Source organism: Erpetoichthys calabaricus, chromosome 13, assembly GCF_900747795.2.
Source record: "Erpetoichthys calabaricus chromosome 13, fErpCal1.3, whole genome shotgun sequence".
Lineage (NCBI taxonomy): Eukaryota > Metazoa > Chordata > Cladistia > Polypteriformes > Polypteridae > Erpetoichthys > Erpetoichthys calabaricus.
In genome coordinates, this window is record NC_041406.2 from 92193200 (window position 1) to 92209264 (window position 16065).

At 38.1% G+C, this 16065-nt stretch overlaps 1 protein-coding gene across 6 annotated transcripts in view; it reads right to left on the minus strand.

The window, feature by feature from the left end:
• Window positions 1-3359: 3359 nt before the first annotated feature.
• LOC114663492 (T-cell differentiation antigen CD6-like) overlaps window positions 3360-16065 on the minus strand; it is an 83191-nt gene continuing 70485 nt past the window's right edge. Inside the window, exons 9-14 of one of the 6 annotated variants that reach the window (XM_051935731.1) lie at window positions 13222-13338; window positions 9769-9843; window positions 8815-8919; window positions 5385-5528; window positions 5089-5172; window positions 3360-4517 (exon numbers count right to left, since the gene is read on the minus strand). In XM_051935731.1, coding sequence (XP_051791691.1) covers window positions 4432-4517; window positions 5089-5172; window positions 5385-5528; window positions 8815-8919; window positions 9769-9843; window positions 13222-13338 — 611 coding nt within the window. In that variant the 3' untranslated portion in view covers window positions 3360-4431. Of the gene's footprint in view, window positions 4518-5088; window positions 5173-5384; window positions 5529-8814; window positions 8920-9768; window positions 9844-13221; window positions 13345-16065 lie in introns of all 6 variants that reach the window. The other 5 variants (XM_028817251.2, XM_051935732.1, XM_028817254.2 and 2 more) reach the window with 5 other exon arrangements.

Consider the following 16065-nt stretch of genomic DNA (forward strand, 5'->3'; position numbering starts at 1 on the left):
TGACAAGGTTGGACAGAAATTGTAATGAGAACATTAGAGGGTCTGCTCATTTTGGAAGGTTTGGAGACAAAGCCAGAGAGGCGAGATTGTGTTGGTTTGGACATGTGCAGAAGAGAGATGCTGGGTATATGGGGGAAAGGGTTCTAAGGATAGAGCTGCCAGGAAAAAGGAACAGAGGAAGGCCTAAGAGAAGGTTTATGGATGTGGTGAGAGAGGACATGCAGGTGATGGGTGTAAAAGAGCAAGATGACGAGGACAGGAAGAGATGGAAGAAGATGATCTGCTGTGGCAACTACTAACGGGAACAGCCGAAAGAAGATTTTAAATGCAGTTTATTTTATATTTCATTTTCTCAAGTATTTCAGTAATTCTTCATGCCTGTTTATAAATGTATACATATCAATTAAAATTCATCTTTGTTTCTGTGGCCAATAGGGCTGAGTATTTTGAGTCTTAAAAACAGATAGTATGTAAAGAGAAAACTTAAGAACTGTTAACCTTTTCCAAATTTAAAAATCACTTCCATGACTTACTATAAATGTTTAAAATCTTTATTATGTTTTAGATAAAGCAAAGGCTTTTTTACATACTTAAATATCCAGTCTGCCTTGAATAATGTGAATGGATTCAGCATCTTGAAAACCGCAACCAGCCGTACACAGGTTAATAATACATTTTTAATGAATGCTTCCACATACTCAAGATCAGCTATTGATAAACTCCAGTTCAGTTATGAACTTTGTCATTGATATTTTAACCATTATTTTAACGTACAAGTGGACTAAAAAAATATTTACAAGTATCTCATTAAAAAGTATTATGTTTTCACCCGCAAGCTCTCAGTCAACTATAATAACATCAAAATGTGAATGAAAGGGTGATTTTTTTTTTTTTTTTTGGTACATTGCTTTTTCATTCTGAAATAAATTATGGTTGCGCTAGTCTTTTTTTTTTGTTTTCTCATTTAAAAAATACTTAGAATATGTACATACATTCTGAAGCTGACTCTAATTCAGGATTACTAGGGGTTGGCGCCGATTCCAGCTGTATAAGGTACAAGGCAGGAATTGGCCCTGCACAGAAGAGCAGACCTTGCATGTCGCCCTCCTGCACACACTTAGTCTGATTCAGAATTGCCAGTAAACCTCACCTTCGTGTATTCGGGGATGTTGGAGGAAAATACCTGACAAAAATCTGTGCAGACGGGGGAAGAGAATGTGAAAACCGCACACAGACCACCAGCAAATGTGAGATTTACACAATGAAGCCGAAGTATCCTAATTGCTGTACTGTGATGCTTCCACACTGTAAAATCCTAGAAATCATAATACTCATTTTAACTTGGACATTTTTCAGATGTGAAAAGAAAAACCAAAAGAAAACCCCTGCAGATGTGGAGAAAACAGAGGAACTCCACACAGGCAGTGACTGCCAAGGACTCTTACATTAAATAATTAAGAGATGCATATTTTATAATATGATTGAAGTGACTATTGAGTTGAGTGGATAATTCTGAAAACTGTCTTTTTGAAACATTTGCTGAATCCTCAATGTGAGCAACATTCAGTAGTTTCAAGTTTCTAATGTATACTTCTTTAAAGGAGAGGAGTTTTTATGTCAGGGGTACGTCTTTCTGTTTATTGGCAATGCTGTCCTGTTATTTTATTAAAGTTGTTGCCATTTCACTAATTCCCAGCAGTGTACAGTATGTATAACTTTTCTCAGGATATACAGCAGTAAAAGTGTGGTTTGTATGTTTGAATATGTCAGTTTCCTATTTTATCTATTTGTAAATTTGTAGATTTTAACAGCTATAATATCAAATATGAATAAATAGCAGGCTATTACAGTGGGTACCCCAGTGTAGGATATATTACTGGAAATCATTCAATCAAGCAATAATTGTATACTTCATAGTTTTAAGTCCGGGGTCCTCAGTCACGGTCTTGGAGGGCTGCAGGTTTTTGCTTCAACCCAGTTGTTTAATAAGAAGCACTTATTGCTCAAGTAACAGTTCTCCTTCACTTTAGTGGTCTCGCTTGTTAAGATTTCGAACCCTTATTGCTTATTTCAGTCTTAAACAGCTGTATTCTTGATGTTTAATTGCTCCTAATTAGCAATAATGTGCAAATGACAAAAGAGACCAGCATTTCTCCATTTAGCTTGTTACCATTTAAACCTCCAGTGTGTATTTGTCATGCACTATTGGGTTTAAGTAAATACTTGGAAGGAAAGTGAATAGAAAAAAAAGTGAAGGACTGAGAATTACTCCTCCATTTTTGCCTTCAAAGCAAAGGGGAAGAAAATCTAGGAAATGAGAATAACCTGACATAGCAGAGTTAAAGCACCAACAAGCCGTGGAATTAAATTATTGGCAAGAATTGCTTTCTAATTAAGCAACCGGGTTAGAACAAAAACCTGTGGCCCATCAGAACTAAGATTGAGGACCCCTGGTCTAACTTATCACAAGAAAACAATAATACATTTCATTAAATGCACTGACAGACTGAGGAGATCATTCCTCCCCCACATTATGCGACTCTAACAATTCAATATAATATTGTTTTTTATCAGTATGCTGCTGCTGGAGTATGTGAATTTCCCCTTTGGATTAATAAAGTATCTATCATATAGTGCCTTTCACGTCTCTATCTATCTAGTTAGTTAGTTACAAATAAGCCGAATTTGACCTCTGTGAGTGTATTAGAGCAAATAAACAAAAGCTAGTTGTGAAAATTTAACAAGAGAAAATGTTACGTTTTCAGTTACGTCTCAATTCAGTTAAATCTTCAATTTGAATATAAACATAAGATCCAAAGTATCTTCACTCGAAGAGAGACGACCACCTGTACAAAAAGAGCATTAGCCAGAAGATGTCATTTTGGGCTATGGGGTAACAAGTCGGCCAGTGTTGCGTCATTGCTGGTGTCTTACATGTCAATGCAGACTGAACAGCACACATTGGTATTCAAAGGGTTTATATTTGACAGGGAGAACTAAAGTCGTCAGTGCAGTGCCCAACAATTGCATGTTTTTCTGACAGAATTTCTATGGTAAAGCGTCAGATATCACTGACTTGTTTCTCTTCATAGCACAGGTCTTGAAGCAGAATGTTCAGCATTTGGTACTTTGCTGCAACTGTAATTTTTAACAAGTCTTTAAAATAATTTTAAGTAGCATATTTTTATTGAACAAATTAATAGTACTAGGGTGTTGTACCGTGTTAGCCATTATGGATGTGGTGAGAAGTCCAGCAAAATGACCCCTTTTATTGGCTAACTAGAAAGATTACAATATGCAAGCTTTCGAGGCAACTCGGGCCCCTTCTTCAAGTTATCTTGCCTAAAGAACGGGCCCGAGTTGCCTCGAAAGCTAGCTAGCCAATTAAAGGTGTCATTTTGGTTAACTTCTAATGAACAAGTAAAAAAAGTGATTGCTAACTGAGTGCAGCAAAAGCTTTAACAAAAGTAAACTGATTCCACCTAATCCAATTATATAGTGACAGAGAGCTGAAGTCAATCCTGGCAGTATTGGTGGTAGGCAGCAGATAAAACAGACCGATCTTTTTTTTCTGAAAGTACATGCAGGTTATCAGCATTTATCTATTGTAACTGTCCTCCATTTAAGACAGTGAAAAAACCTATAAAAGCATGCTTTACATTATAGATAAACATAATCCTCAGTATATACTGTACATGATAACCAACAAGCGTTCTTTTGGTATTGCAGCGTAGTGTGCATTCTTCTTTCTCTACTTGATGTAGTGTTCCCGAGTTGATTTTCATTTGGCGTCTGGACTGTTGCAAACGTGATTCAGTGTGTCATTAATCTTTCACCAAGTGAAAAGTCATATCCTCTTTCATTTGGCATGCATTGTGTACTGTAGTAGTTATGGCAGATGGTCAGGACCAGGATCCTTTGTTTACAGGCCGTTAATAAGCAGGATGTTTATAAAGAGAGCTCTACAAGCTGCCCCTGTAGCCCAGTACCATATTGTCTGGGGTGACTGGAAACGCCTGAATCACCACAACAGACCACAGTCCTACTATTCATTAGAGCATCCAGACAAGGAAGGTAGCATGAGCTGAAATAGGGATGGATGGGAATTATTTAATGTTCTTGTGCCATCTACAGAAACTCTTCCACTTAAAATGGATTCCATTTAATTAACTCTATTGTCTTCTTGGTTCACCTTTCTTTACCTTTGTATATATTTGTCACAAATGTAACAAGTCATATGTCAATATACACAAAACTTTCATTTATAATGGATCAGATGGCTTTTGAATCGATTCTTAAATTATGTGTGTTCATTTTCTTTGATCAGTTAGTGATTTCTTGGGGGAAGAGGCAGAAAGGTAAAGAGGATGTTTAACTTTTATTCCTGGAATGCACATCCACATGGTGGAAGAAACACTGATGGTGTCCTATTCAGTGAACATAGTTTGCAATGTCGTCATAATCATCCTCTGATGACGAATCTTCACAAATAATATTTGGCTGGCCTGTAGAGAAACCTTTTAAAAAAGAAGAAAAGAGTTTTTAATAATTTTATTAAACTTATTAAATGTCAGTGTCTAATTAGGATTAAGTTAATACTGTAATTAGATTAAATATCGTCTACAGCACCACAAATACAATTGACAATAAAATGGATGAATGTCTTTATTGTAACAGTAGTCAGAAATAGTTTGTTCTTATGTTTGATTCTTACATAATCCCAGGACTATTATGTGATTTTATTTATTTATGTATTTACTGGCGGTTCATTTTTTACAATTTAAACAACTGAGAGCAAAGGGGCATTGCTGGTAATTGTAGCTTAAGTTTCAGTATTTGAGCCCATTTTAGAAATGTGCCTACTTGAGAAACCGTTTCACTTTACTATTTGCATATATTTGGGTAGTCATAGTTTTATTTAAGAATATATACCCTCAGAACAGAAGTTTAAACAAAACTCTAGCATTCAATAGTTTGTCCACCAGGTGGCAGCACTACACTTCAGACTGTAGGATTTCACAACTCTAAGAACTGCACACTTGAGCGAGCAAACAAACAAAAACTGCAACTGATGCAAAAAAATCAGACCTCTTATTTCTTTCTTAAAATTGCTATTTCCAATGTTTTCATAATTTTCCCCTGATGAGGTGCTAGATGAATCTGAACAATGCTCTGTGAAGGACATAAACATGCAAACGTTAGTACAAGTAGAAGCTGACAAAGCCTGTGCCAATGATCGTGCATATTTAGCTAATTTAGTTTCTGATTATCTTTTCCTGTGAATGTTAGTATAAAGAGAGACAGTTATTAATATACTGGAGTAGTAAGAAATTTAGACATTTATGAAAGAAATTGAAAATTAAAATAACATCAAATTATATTACCAGGTATAGAATTGTAGGATGGGTTCCTACTGTTTGTAATGTACTGATTCCAGGCAGCTGGCTGGGGTGCAGTTTGGGGCACAGCTTTGGCCACAGGTAGCTGCACTAAAGGGATGTTCTCTTCTGTAACCCATGATTTAGGAGCTGCAGCAAAAGAAAATGATCTATTACATTATTATTATCATTATTTATTTCAGATTTTAAAATGCACTGTGATGATTTTATCTAGATTGATAAAACTACAACAGTCTAAAACAAGGTTACTTGCTGCCTAGGCATTTAGTTTGTTTGCCACTTTACCGGAGTCCGAGCAAAGTATTACAACAAAAGCAGTCATCTGTCAGTTTATCTCTTTTATAGATAGCTGGAGGAAATATGTGGTTTTCAGAGGAGAGTAAACGGCACACAAAGATGTGGGTTCTGTTTTCGATATAAACATTTTAACGTTTTAGAGTCCTCATGAATGCTGATTAGTTGTTACATCTTTAAGGAAAATCTGAGCTGGTCAAAAAAATGACAAACATAGGATTGCCATTCTGTTTAAAAAAAAATAGTGACCTGTAAGGTACATCTCACACACCTAAACCCTATACACGACTACACCAAACACAGTCCTGGCTTATTTAAAGAGGTGCCTTTTTCACTCAACATCTCAGAAAAGGAGTGGAAGATAGCAGTGCACAGAATTCACCCGAGCTCCATATGCGCAGAGCATACAATTATTCAACTCAAAATTATCTATCAAGTGCATCTCTCTCACTTAAAATTGTCCCAAAATGTTTCCAGGGCGAGATCCAACCTGTGAACGCTGCAATCGAGCTCCAGCCTCACTGAGCCACATGTTCTGGTCCTGCACCAAATTCACATCATTCTGGACCAAAATCTTTAAATGCCTTTCAGACAGCCTTGGGGTCCCAATTCCTCCTAATCCTCTAACAGCTGTGTTTGGTGGGCTCACAGTGGGGCTTAAAGTGCAGAAGGACAAGCAAACTATAATGGCCTTTACTATACTATTGGCATGTAGACTTATTTTGCTCAACTGGAAGAATCCTAACTCACCTCTGTTAAGTCAGAGGATAACTGATGTTGTATATTATTTGAAACTGGAAAAAATCAAATTTGCACTTAGAGGATCTGTACAAAACCTAGTTTTGTTAAACTTGACTTATTTGTATGGAATGTTATTTGATTTCAATAAAATCCAAATAAAGGTGCCTTTTTATAGGTTGTTTTTCCCTTTAAATCAGCACAATTCTTTTTTTTTTGTTCCTCTTCTCCACTTCTCCCAACTGAGATTTGCCATACTCCACTCGCAACTCTGAGCCACCGGAGTGAGGCCAAGGGTTCCTTTTTAACCTTTTGTGATCCTTCTAAGACGTAATAACATTTGTCATAAAAAAATACAATTATTATATAACGATAATATATAAATATTTAAGGAATCAAAAAGTTGTCTAATTTCTGATATATTAATTGAGGTGTCATGAAATTATAGTAGAGTTGTTACAGACTACAGCTCGGTGGTCACCATGCCATGTACAGAAGTGTTGTTCAGAACCGATTCCTGTCTTGTATCCAGAGTTGTTGAGATGGCATCGGTCCCAAGTGACTGTGAATTTGGATTAAGAGATTAGAAAAGGAGAGGGGTGGTCAGATTCTTCAGTGTGCCAAAAAGCTTCTCAGATAAATCGAATATAATAAATTAAAAGAACTCCAATCAAATATGGAAATAAATTTTGATTGTGTGAATATAGGCAGGAGTGGCAAGACAGGATTGCACTGTGGCTAAGGGTCTACGCTGGTGTCTAGCAGGTTGCTGGTTCAAATCCTGTTACTGCCAGAAGGGATCCTACTCCGCTGGGCAATTGTGCAAGTCCCATAACCTACAAATTGCACCAGGGGTGCTGTACAGTAGCTGACCCTCAAACATCATATGAAAAGACAATCTCCTCTCAAGGATTAACAAAAGTATATCAAAAAAATTGGGAGTTCTCTCTCCTAGACTTTCTCATACTCAAATATAGGTTAGATATTTGAGGAGTAAACCACAAGACAATGATTATATTTTTATATTATTTACATTAAAAAGCCATCAACAACAAATCAAATTAATAATATATTGAACAATTATAAAAGTAAAGCTGCAAGAATAAAAAAGTACAACTTCTGGTTAGCAGAAGTAGCTCAAAAGGTGATAGAAATCTACATTTTCTACCTAATATACTTGTATGCAAAATTTGATTGACCTAAGTGGGCACGTATTCAAGTTATTATGTTTACATACATACATACACACACACACACAGACATATTTCCAAAAATAGTATTTTTGGACTCCAGGTGGACTAAAATGTCGAGATTAATCAAAATCTTGAGGTTGGATTTTTGGACTATTGCAATACTTTGTCAATACTTCGTGCACAAGAAAGTAAAAAACTTTAGTCCTCAACTGCAGGTTGATGAAGGCACCATGCTGCACCCTGTGTTTGTACTAACCCCTACTCTCTCTTCTGTTTCCTTTTCCGGTGTCCTATTGGTGGTGGCTTGTGCCACCACCATCTACCCAAAGCACCATGATGTTCCAACAATGATGGATGGATTAAAAGCCAGAAGTCTGTATAACCGTCAGCATCAAGTGACTCCGTGCGAACCCTAACTACAAAGAGGACTATTTCATTTATGTTAGGTAGAATGCCCAAAGGGGACTGGGCGGTCTAGAGGCCTGGAACCCCTACAGATTTTATTTTTTTCTCCAGCCTTCTGGAGTTTTTTTTTTTGTTTTTTCTGTCCACCCTGGCCATCGGACCTTACTCCTTTTTATGTTAACTAAGGTTGTCTTATTTTAATTTCTTATTTGTCTTTTATTCTTCTTTTCTTCATTATGTAAAGCACTTTGAGCTACTTTTTGTATGAAAATGTGCTATATAAATAAATGTTGTTGTTGTTGTTGTTTGTGAATTGAATGACGGGTGTCCCAGGTGTCCACATGACCATAATCAAATTTTTCCACGTGGAGCCCGTAAACCATGAGGACTGATTTAGATGCTCTGTGTTAGGTAGAAGGCCCAGTGGCAGCTGGGCAGTCTTTTGACATTGGAGCCCCTGCAGATTTTGTTTTTATTTCTCCAGCCTAACTTTTGTTTGTTTTTTCTATCCTCCTGGCCATCCGCCCTTACCTTTTTCCTTTGTTACATAGTGTATAATCTTATTGCCTAATCTTGTTTATGTTTTATATATTAACTTCCTTTTTATTAATCTTGTAAAGCACTCTGAGCTACATCATTTGTTTGTAAATGTGCTGTATAAATACATGTTGTAGGTAAGAGTAGCAAAGACTCAAATTCTAATATCACAGATCAAAGGTACTTTGTGTGTAATCATAAAAATATTAGAACATAATGTGCCCCCATATTGGACTGTGTTTTATTACTTGATGTAACTTCATTCTGGTAGTCTTCCCCTGAAGATGTACTAGACGTTTCATCATCAGCCTGAGATGCAGTTTGCTGATTCCTACTAGGTGGCGATGCGGCACCTGCAAAAAGATGAAATGTGTAGGCTGTCAAAGAAAACAGAATTTCATTTAAATTCTACCCTTGATGTTTTACAGTCTGTAGCTGAGTAATTTAGGAACTCTTCATATTTTTTACCATGGAAATTCTCAATGATTGAAAACAGAAGACTCTTGAAGTCTGAGCCTGTGGCCTACAATCCTGATTCAGAGATGCGTGGATAGACTGATACTAAGTACTTTATTTATTGTCAAGGGGAAATCCACTTGGTTCAGCAGCAACATCATTATGTATAAAACTGTTAGTACTTTGCTTTTTCCTATTACATAAATTCAAGACCCTGTAGCCAGCATAGAGCAAGCCAGTGATAAATATCATGCTTTATGGAGTAATAATTACATATAGGTGCTTAGTTATGCAGCTACTTAGTGTACTTAGCACCTTTGTTAGATTTTAATCTTGCACTTGATTATATATTAATTACTGTAGAGTTGCCCTGTAATTAAAGATGATGGAGTTTTGCAAAAATGTGCATTTGCATATTTAGTTTTAAGTGTTACGAAGTTCACAATCTGAGTGTGCTTTAAGATTGCAAATAGATGCTATAGATTTGCAGGAAATAACAAATGTAGCTAAATTGAGTTCACAGTATAAAAAGTGAAAAGGTAAAACGGCACGTTTTGTTCAATCCGCAAATGCTTTTCTATAAAAAATAACTGCTGATTTCTTTACCCTCATGTTCATACAGTAATGCCGCTAATTAAAGTGAATTCTGGCTGTGCAGTTTGTGAAACTGTCAGACAATAATATTATCCCACATTTTGATTATTTGACAAATCGCTTGCCTCTGTCTCTCCCTCTTACTCTCTCACCTTCCTCCATCACCGTCTCAAGCAGCAGTGTGTTAGGCACCGGATTTCTAGTCTCTGTTCTGTTTTTAAGAGAATCTGCAACACAGGAAATGTACAACACAAAAATGAGCCAAGATGACAATGTGATTGGTAGCACTTTAAGTTTGTTTAACACAAACACTAAGGTCTGTGTGTCCAGCCCTTCTAAGCATTGTGATTGGTCAGTTTGGCTTTGGTGACACAGGGTTAGAGGAATTGCCAGTGTGACACGCATGAGAAGGAGTAAAGGCATATGAAGCATGCTTTGAGAAAATGGAGTCTGAGAAGCAGTCTTTACAGGAACACGCTTGAGCGTGGCAGCGCCGGTGAAGAGACCTTCACACACATGCAAATATGGAGGAAAGGCGCTGAAGGTACACGTAGGGCAAGAGGTAGCAACATTTTTTTTTTTACTTATTCTATTACCTGTCTTTGACAGGTGCCGTGGCTAGTGTGTGTTTATAAATAAAATCTAAATAAATTCATGTTTAATAAACTAGGAGTCTCAAACTCCAGTCCTGGAGGGCCGCAGTGGCTGCAGGTTTTCATTCTAACCCTTTTCTTAATTGGTGACCAATTTTTGCTGCTAATTAACTCCTTTTCCTTTCATTTGCATTGACTTGTTTTTTTAAGATTTGTTCCCCTGAATTACTTCATTGTTTCTCTGAATTGCTTCATTTCTTTCCATAAATGGCACCCAAACAGAAATGAAACCAACAGCAAGACGGATTACCCTCTGAGAAACGCGCCACATGGCCGTAGTGCCGTAACTCATGTGCCCTCACAATGTAGATAATGTGCCTCATTCGGGACTTCATGAGCAACCGCTCATTCGACACAAAGTCAAGCCAGCGGGGTAGCCAAGGATTCTCAGAAGAGCCACAGGAGTCCATTCCAGGAGGGCAGATGACTTTTAGCTTTGAGTGAGCCAACAGAAGACCAACTAAGTCAGGGCTTCAAACTCCAACCAATTTCACTCCATCTAGTTGCTTAATTAGGAGCAGATTCTTGTCGTTCATTAAACCCGTTCTCTAATTTTATGGCTTGTTGCTGCTCTCATTGTGCAGTAGCATACATTTTCCGAAATAGTTGATTTTCTCTTTTCTAAGAGCACTGGTAAAATGTTTTGGGGACCTGAGCAGATCAGCATTCTTGTGACCTTCATCTTTCTTTATTTTCAGATATTGTGTGATGGACACAGTTTGCTGGTCTTGTTTTGGTTCATTTTATATCTTATTATTGTCAGTCAGTCATTATCCAACCTGCTATATCCTAACTACAGGGTCACGGGGGTCTGCTGGAGCCAATCCCAGCCAACACAGGGCACAAGGCAGGAAACAAATGCCGGGCAGGGTGCCAGCCCACCGCAGGGCACACACACTAGGGAGACAATTTAGGATCACCAATCCACCTAACCTGCATGTCTTTGGACTATGGGAGGAAACCCACGCAGACACGGGCAAACTCCATGCAGGGAGGACCTGGGAAGCGAACCCAGGTCTCCTAACTGTGAGGCAGCAGCGCTACTCACTGTGCCACCATGCCACCCTTTCTCCAACATGCTGTCGTAAAATTTAATAAAATGAAATGCAAATATTGTGTTAAGTTTGAATGGATGTGTTGCATGGACTGTTTAGTTAATTTGAGATATCAATGCATTTTATTGTAATACTAATTCACACAGTACAGGTTAACATTCAAAAATCCGGCCATCGATATAATGCGGTTCCTTCAGATTTCCGGCTCGGATTTCGGAGCGCATTTTCAAATTTACCGCGGTGGCGCGCCACTGTTTTCTGGAGGCGCCGTTTATGTTTTGATGGCGCTGTAGTCAATAATCAGTTCTTGGGTCTTGCTTGCACCTGCTAACAGGCATTCCTGCTCATTCCTTCTCAGTTTATCATTTATTTGCTGCTCTATAGCCCCATTATGGATTCAGCAAAGAAAAGAGGTGGCGTAAAACGTAAACATCATGTGTTGTCGATTGCAGAGAAAGTGGAAGTGCTAAAAAAACTTGATAGCGGCGTGTCTGTGTGAACCATTTGTGAAACATACTACATTGGCTCTTCAACAGAGTAGGATATTTATTATTTAGCAGGTGAACATTAAAATTTCATTTGCTTTTCATTTAGTGTTTCATTTTCTTTCTTTAAAGGACTGTACAGGTGGTCATTTTCTGTTATATATATACAGCATCTATAACCTTCCATAATCCGGCATTTTCGAAAATCCGGCACTCCTCGGGTCCGGAGGTTGCTGGATTTTTGAATGTCAACTTGTATATTCATTCATCCAACCTTTGCTCTTATCTTTTTAGTTCAGTTCTGAGTAGTGGGATTTTGTAAAATAATTTTAAGTCACCCATCTGTCCACTGTTTGAATTTGTCTAATATGGCAGCATTGGGTGCAAGTCATGAAGGAATTTTAAGGTGCCAAATGTATTATTTTTTAGAAACGGGGGGTGTCTCTGGAGCTGGTTCTTGCCTTCTTGAAATGCTGCCAGGTAAGTAAAGTAAATGGGTGGACAAGTGCTTAAAAATGACATAAAAAGACAGATCTTGGTGGTAATTCAATGCATAATGATTTATGTGAAGATTTCTTATGAATACGTCAAGAAATAATGGAAAACAGTAAACAGTACAGTATCTATTCTGGCTAAGGTTAGGCGGAGTGGTGGCTCTGAGGTTAGGGATCTGCACTGGCAATCGGAAGGTTGCCAGTTCGAATCCCGTAAATGCCAATAGGGACTCTGCTCTGTTGGGCCCTTAAGCAAAGACCCTTAACCTGCAATTGCTGAGCGCTTTTGAGTAGTGAGAAAGGCACTATATAAATGCAAAGAATTATTATTATTATTACTATTAGGTGCATCTTTATTAGTCAGTTAATACTGTGTAACAGACATTTAGTCCAGAGCTGTAGTCTTAAGACCAAACAATGATAACACTTCAGAATGGAGGCCAACTACGGCGCATCTATTAGTCAGTTACTGCTATGTGGCGAGACCTCCGCAAAGCCTCTGTGTTATGTAATAAAAAAGTGACTAATAGATTACACAACAGCAAGCCCTTAAAACCTCCATTCTATATTGATGTGGCAGTGATGTGTTTGCTGCTCTGAAGTATTATGCAAAATTGTCCTCCGTCATGCAGTACATCTTTTATAAAGAGATTGCTATCATTTTGTGCGAAAAGATTTTTTTTTTGCATTAAAGGTCAAGTTCAGAATAAAATAATTACTCCACAATGGAAAATTCATTTTGTCATGTACTACATATAAATGACTAAATACAGTAAAAAGGCAATACCCACACTTTATAAAATATAGAAAGGAAAGGATGCTCCTTCATTTTTATCTAGTTAACTCCTGGTAGTTTTGCTGAAGGTACAATACAAAGTACAGCAGTTAGTTATGTCAGTCTTGTGCAGCATAACTCACTTTGGAAAGTGGACATGGAGACGGCAGGTTCTGCACTGAAGTCATACTCATCGTAATCCGACTCGAACGATGAGTCGGTGGCATTCAGAGGTTGAGTAATTTCAGGTGCAGTGGCAGCTGAGGCTAAAATAAATTGAGAGAAATGGAAATTAACCACATAGCTAGTTTATACTTCATAAAACAAATACAAAACAAATCTTATCTGAACTTGCAGTTTCTGCCTCTGACATGTACCTTTGGAGAAGTGTTGTGTGTCGGGAGGTAACCGAGCATCCAATAGGACATCTTCCATTACTTCAGTGCTCTTTGGTCCTTTGGTAGCTGATGGCTCTTTACACTGGTTTCATTACAAGCGTTCATACAACCTGTCCATATAAACTGCCCTCAAGCTGCTTTGCAGTCATTGGTTTTGGGCTGGCAAACTGTAATCGGCAATGAGTGACTGGGCTGTCTTTGGAAATTAGTCATTCTGTGGAGGCCTGTAGCTCCAGTTTGGAAGGTCAGGCTACCTTTTCACTTTTGAAACTCATCAAGTCCATTTCAGGGTCACAAATAACCAGCGTCTGGCCTAGCAGCATCAACTTCATGGCAGTTTCATATTCTCTCCCTCTGGGCCAGTTTGGGATTACTAATCAACATAATTAATACATATTTGGGAAGTTGGAGTAGAGTGGAGAAAACCTGCACAGAAATAGGGAGAACATGCCCAAGTCCACACCGAAACTATGTGGAGGCTGAGAAACTAAACATCTAGAATGGTATTTTTAAAAATAACGGTGTATTAAAATGAAAATGGGCAGTGAGGGTGGTGGTGCAAATTCACAGTCTTAGTTCATATCCTTGCCTGGGCACGGCTTCAATGGAGTTTGAATGTTTTTTCCTTTCTCTGTTTGTTTTCTTCTCTGGATACTCAGGTTTTCTCGCCACATCTCAAGATTTGTGCATTATGTTAATAAGTGTTTTTAAATTAGCCCAATATATGTGAATTTGAATGTATCTGTAGGTGTGTGTGTATGCATGAGTGTCCCTGTTGATGGACTGGTGTTCCAAGTTGCTGAGAAAGCTCGGACTCCTCTAAAACGTTTTGATTGAAATAAGCGGACATGGAAGTGGTGCTGTGAACACCCTGGGTTGTACCAACGCCAATAGAAAATTATGGTAAGTACGGCATGAACTGGGAGATGGCATAGGTGAAAAGGAAAGTCCGAGAACAAGCTGAGGTTGAAACACTAAAAGAGCCATCAGTACAGAAAGAATATCGAAACAAATACATCAAACCAAAAACATTGTGTTGATTGCTACCACTGGCTTATTTGCCCCTTACTCATACAGTAAATCACTTTGTTTGAATGTGATGTAGTACTTTGATGCATGCTGCGCAGTGCCACCTTCTTATGACATAACACATGACATGATGTCGAAGTCGTGACTGTTAACTGGCATAGCAACAATAAACAACAGAGCCGAGGCCATGCAAAGGTTAATATGAAACGGTATGAACACACAAAGTAGGGCCGAGTGTTAAAAATGTGACAAATACATTTGGGGACACAGAAAACGGATTCTTAACCAAAACTTACTAGGATCGTATAGGGCTGTAATAAATGCTCTTTTGCTAATTGATCATACAGAAAATTTTTACAATGAATGAACTGTTTTAGATTAAAAGTATGGCGTATAAATAGCACTGCACTTTAAAAGCTGTTAAAACAAACTTAACAGAAACCGTATCTTGCGGGTAATGCATTGTTAGTGAAAGACAAACTAAATTCACAACAAGCAGTATGGACACCGGGCAATTCACATCACCTGCAGATTTGATGTACAGCACCGTAAAGAGGATTGTAAATAATTCAATTGTGATTTATGAGAACGTCTGTTAAATGGTAGTGTTTGAAGTAGCACAGTGAGGGTCAGGGTGTCAGTAAATGTGCGTGAACAACATCAAACCATTGGTCATGATGGCACGTCCTTGTACTGGTGCCAAACACATCGGCCTGCTGGCCAGAAGAGTATTTGAGATTTATGTGATGTATTATAGTTAAATAATTCACAAATAGTATGATTTATTCCTCCATTACAAAAACCATTTCATCTATTCAGAATATTTGTTCATAAAAATTTGTGCTTAGTAAATAAACCCTGCTAAATTTGCTTCACCTCAAGTCCAGCCAAAACTCAAGAAAGTTTCGGGAATTTTGGAAAACTTGACAAAATTCATTAAAGTCAATGTGGAAGGAGAAGCTGAACGATTTTTGAGTGGATTTTAATGGTGGTCTTTTAAGTGTTTCTGAGGCCTAGAGAAGCATCCACCAACTATGGTGGACTGATTGTTGTGGCCAAAAATGTGACCTGTGCCTAGTGCTGGGAGGTATACTGGCTCATATCGAAAGTCGTTTTTTATTTTTGTTATGATATGGATTTTTCTTATACCGCAACACCGGTTTAAATAACCTAAACAACGTTCAGAACGTGGCGCAGCGGGAAACTGTTTAAGGGGGGACCTTTTTCACTGCTACACCACTAAACACGCATGCAACTGAGTACATGCGTTAGTGGAGGTATTGAGTGGTGAAAACAGACAGAGAACATTCCGAAGCTGAAGCTGTAGCAGATGATAAAGTTGAACATGATGACACAGAAGAACTTTTGCCGAAAAAAGGAGCCACGTCTGTTGTCTGGAGATTTTGGTTTTAAAAGGTCAGATGTGGACTAAACAACTATTTACTGCAAATGCTGTCGAGCTAAAGTTGTTGCCGGAGGTGGCAGCACGAGCAATTTGCTACACCACCTTAGCCGCAAACATGCTTTGGAGTACCATGAATGTATGGAACTAAGATTGGC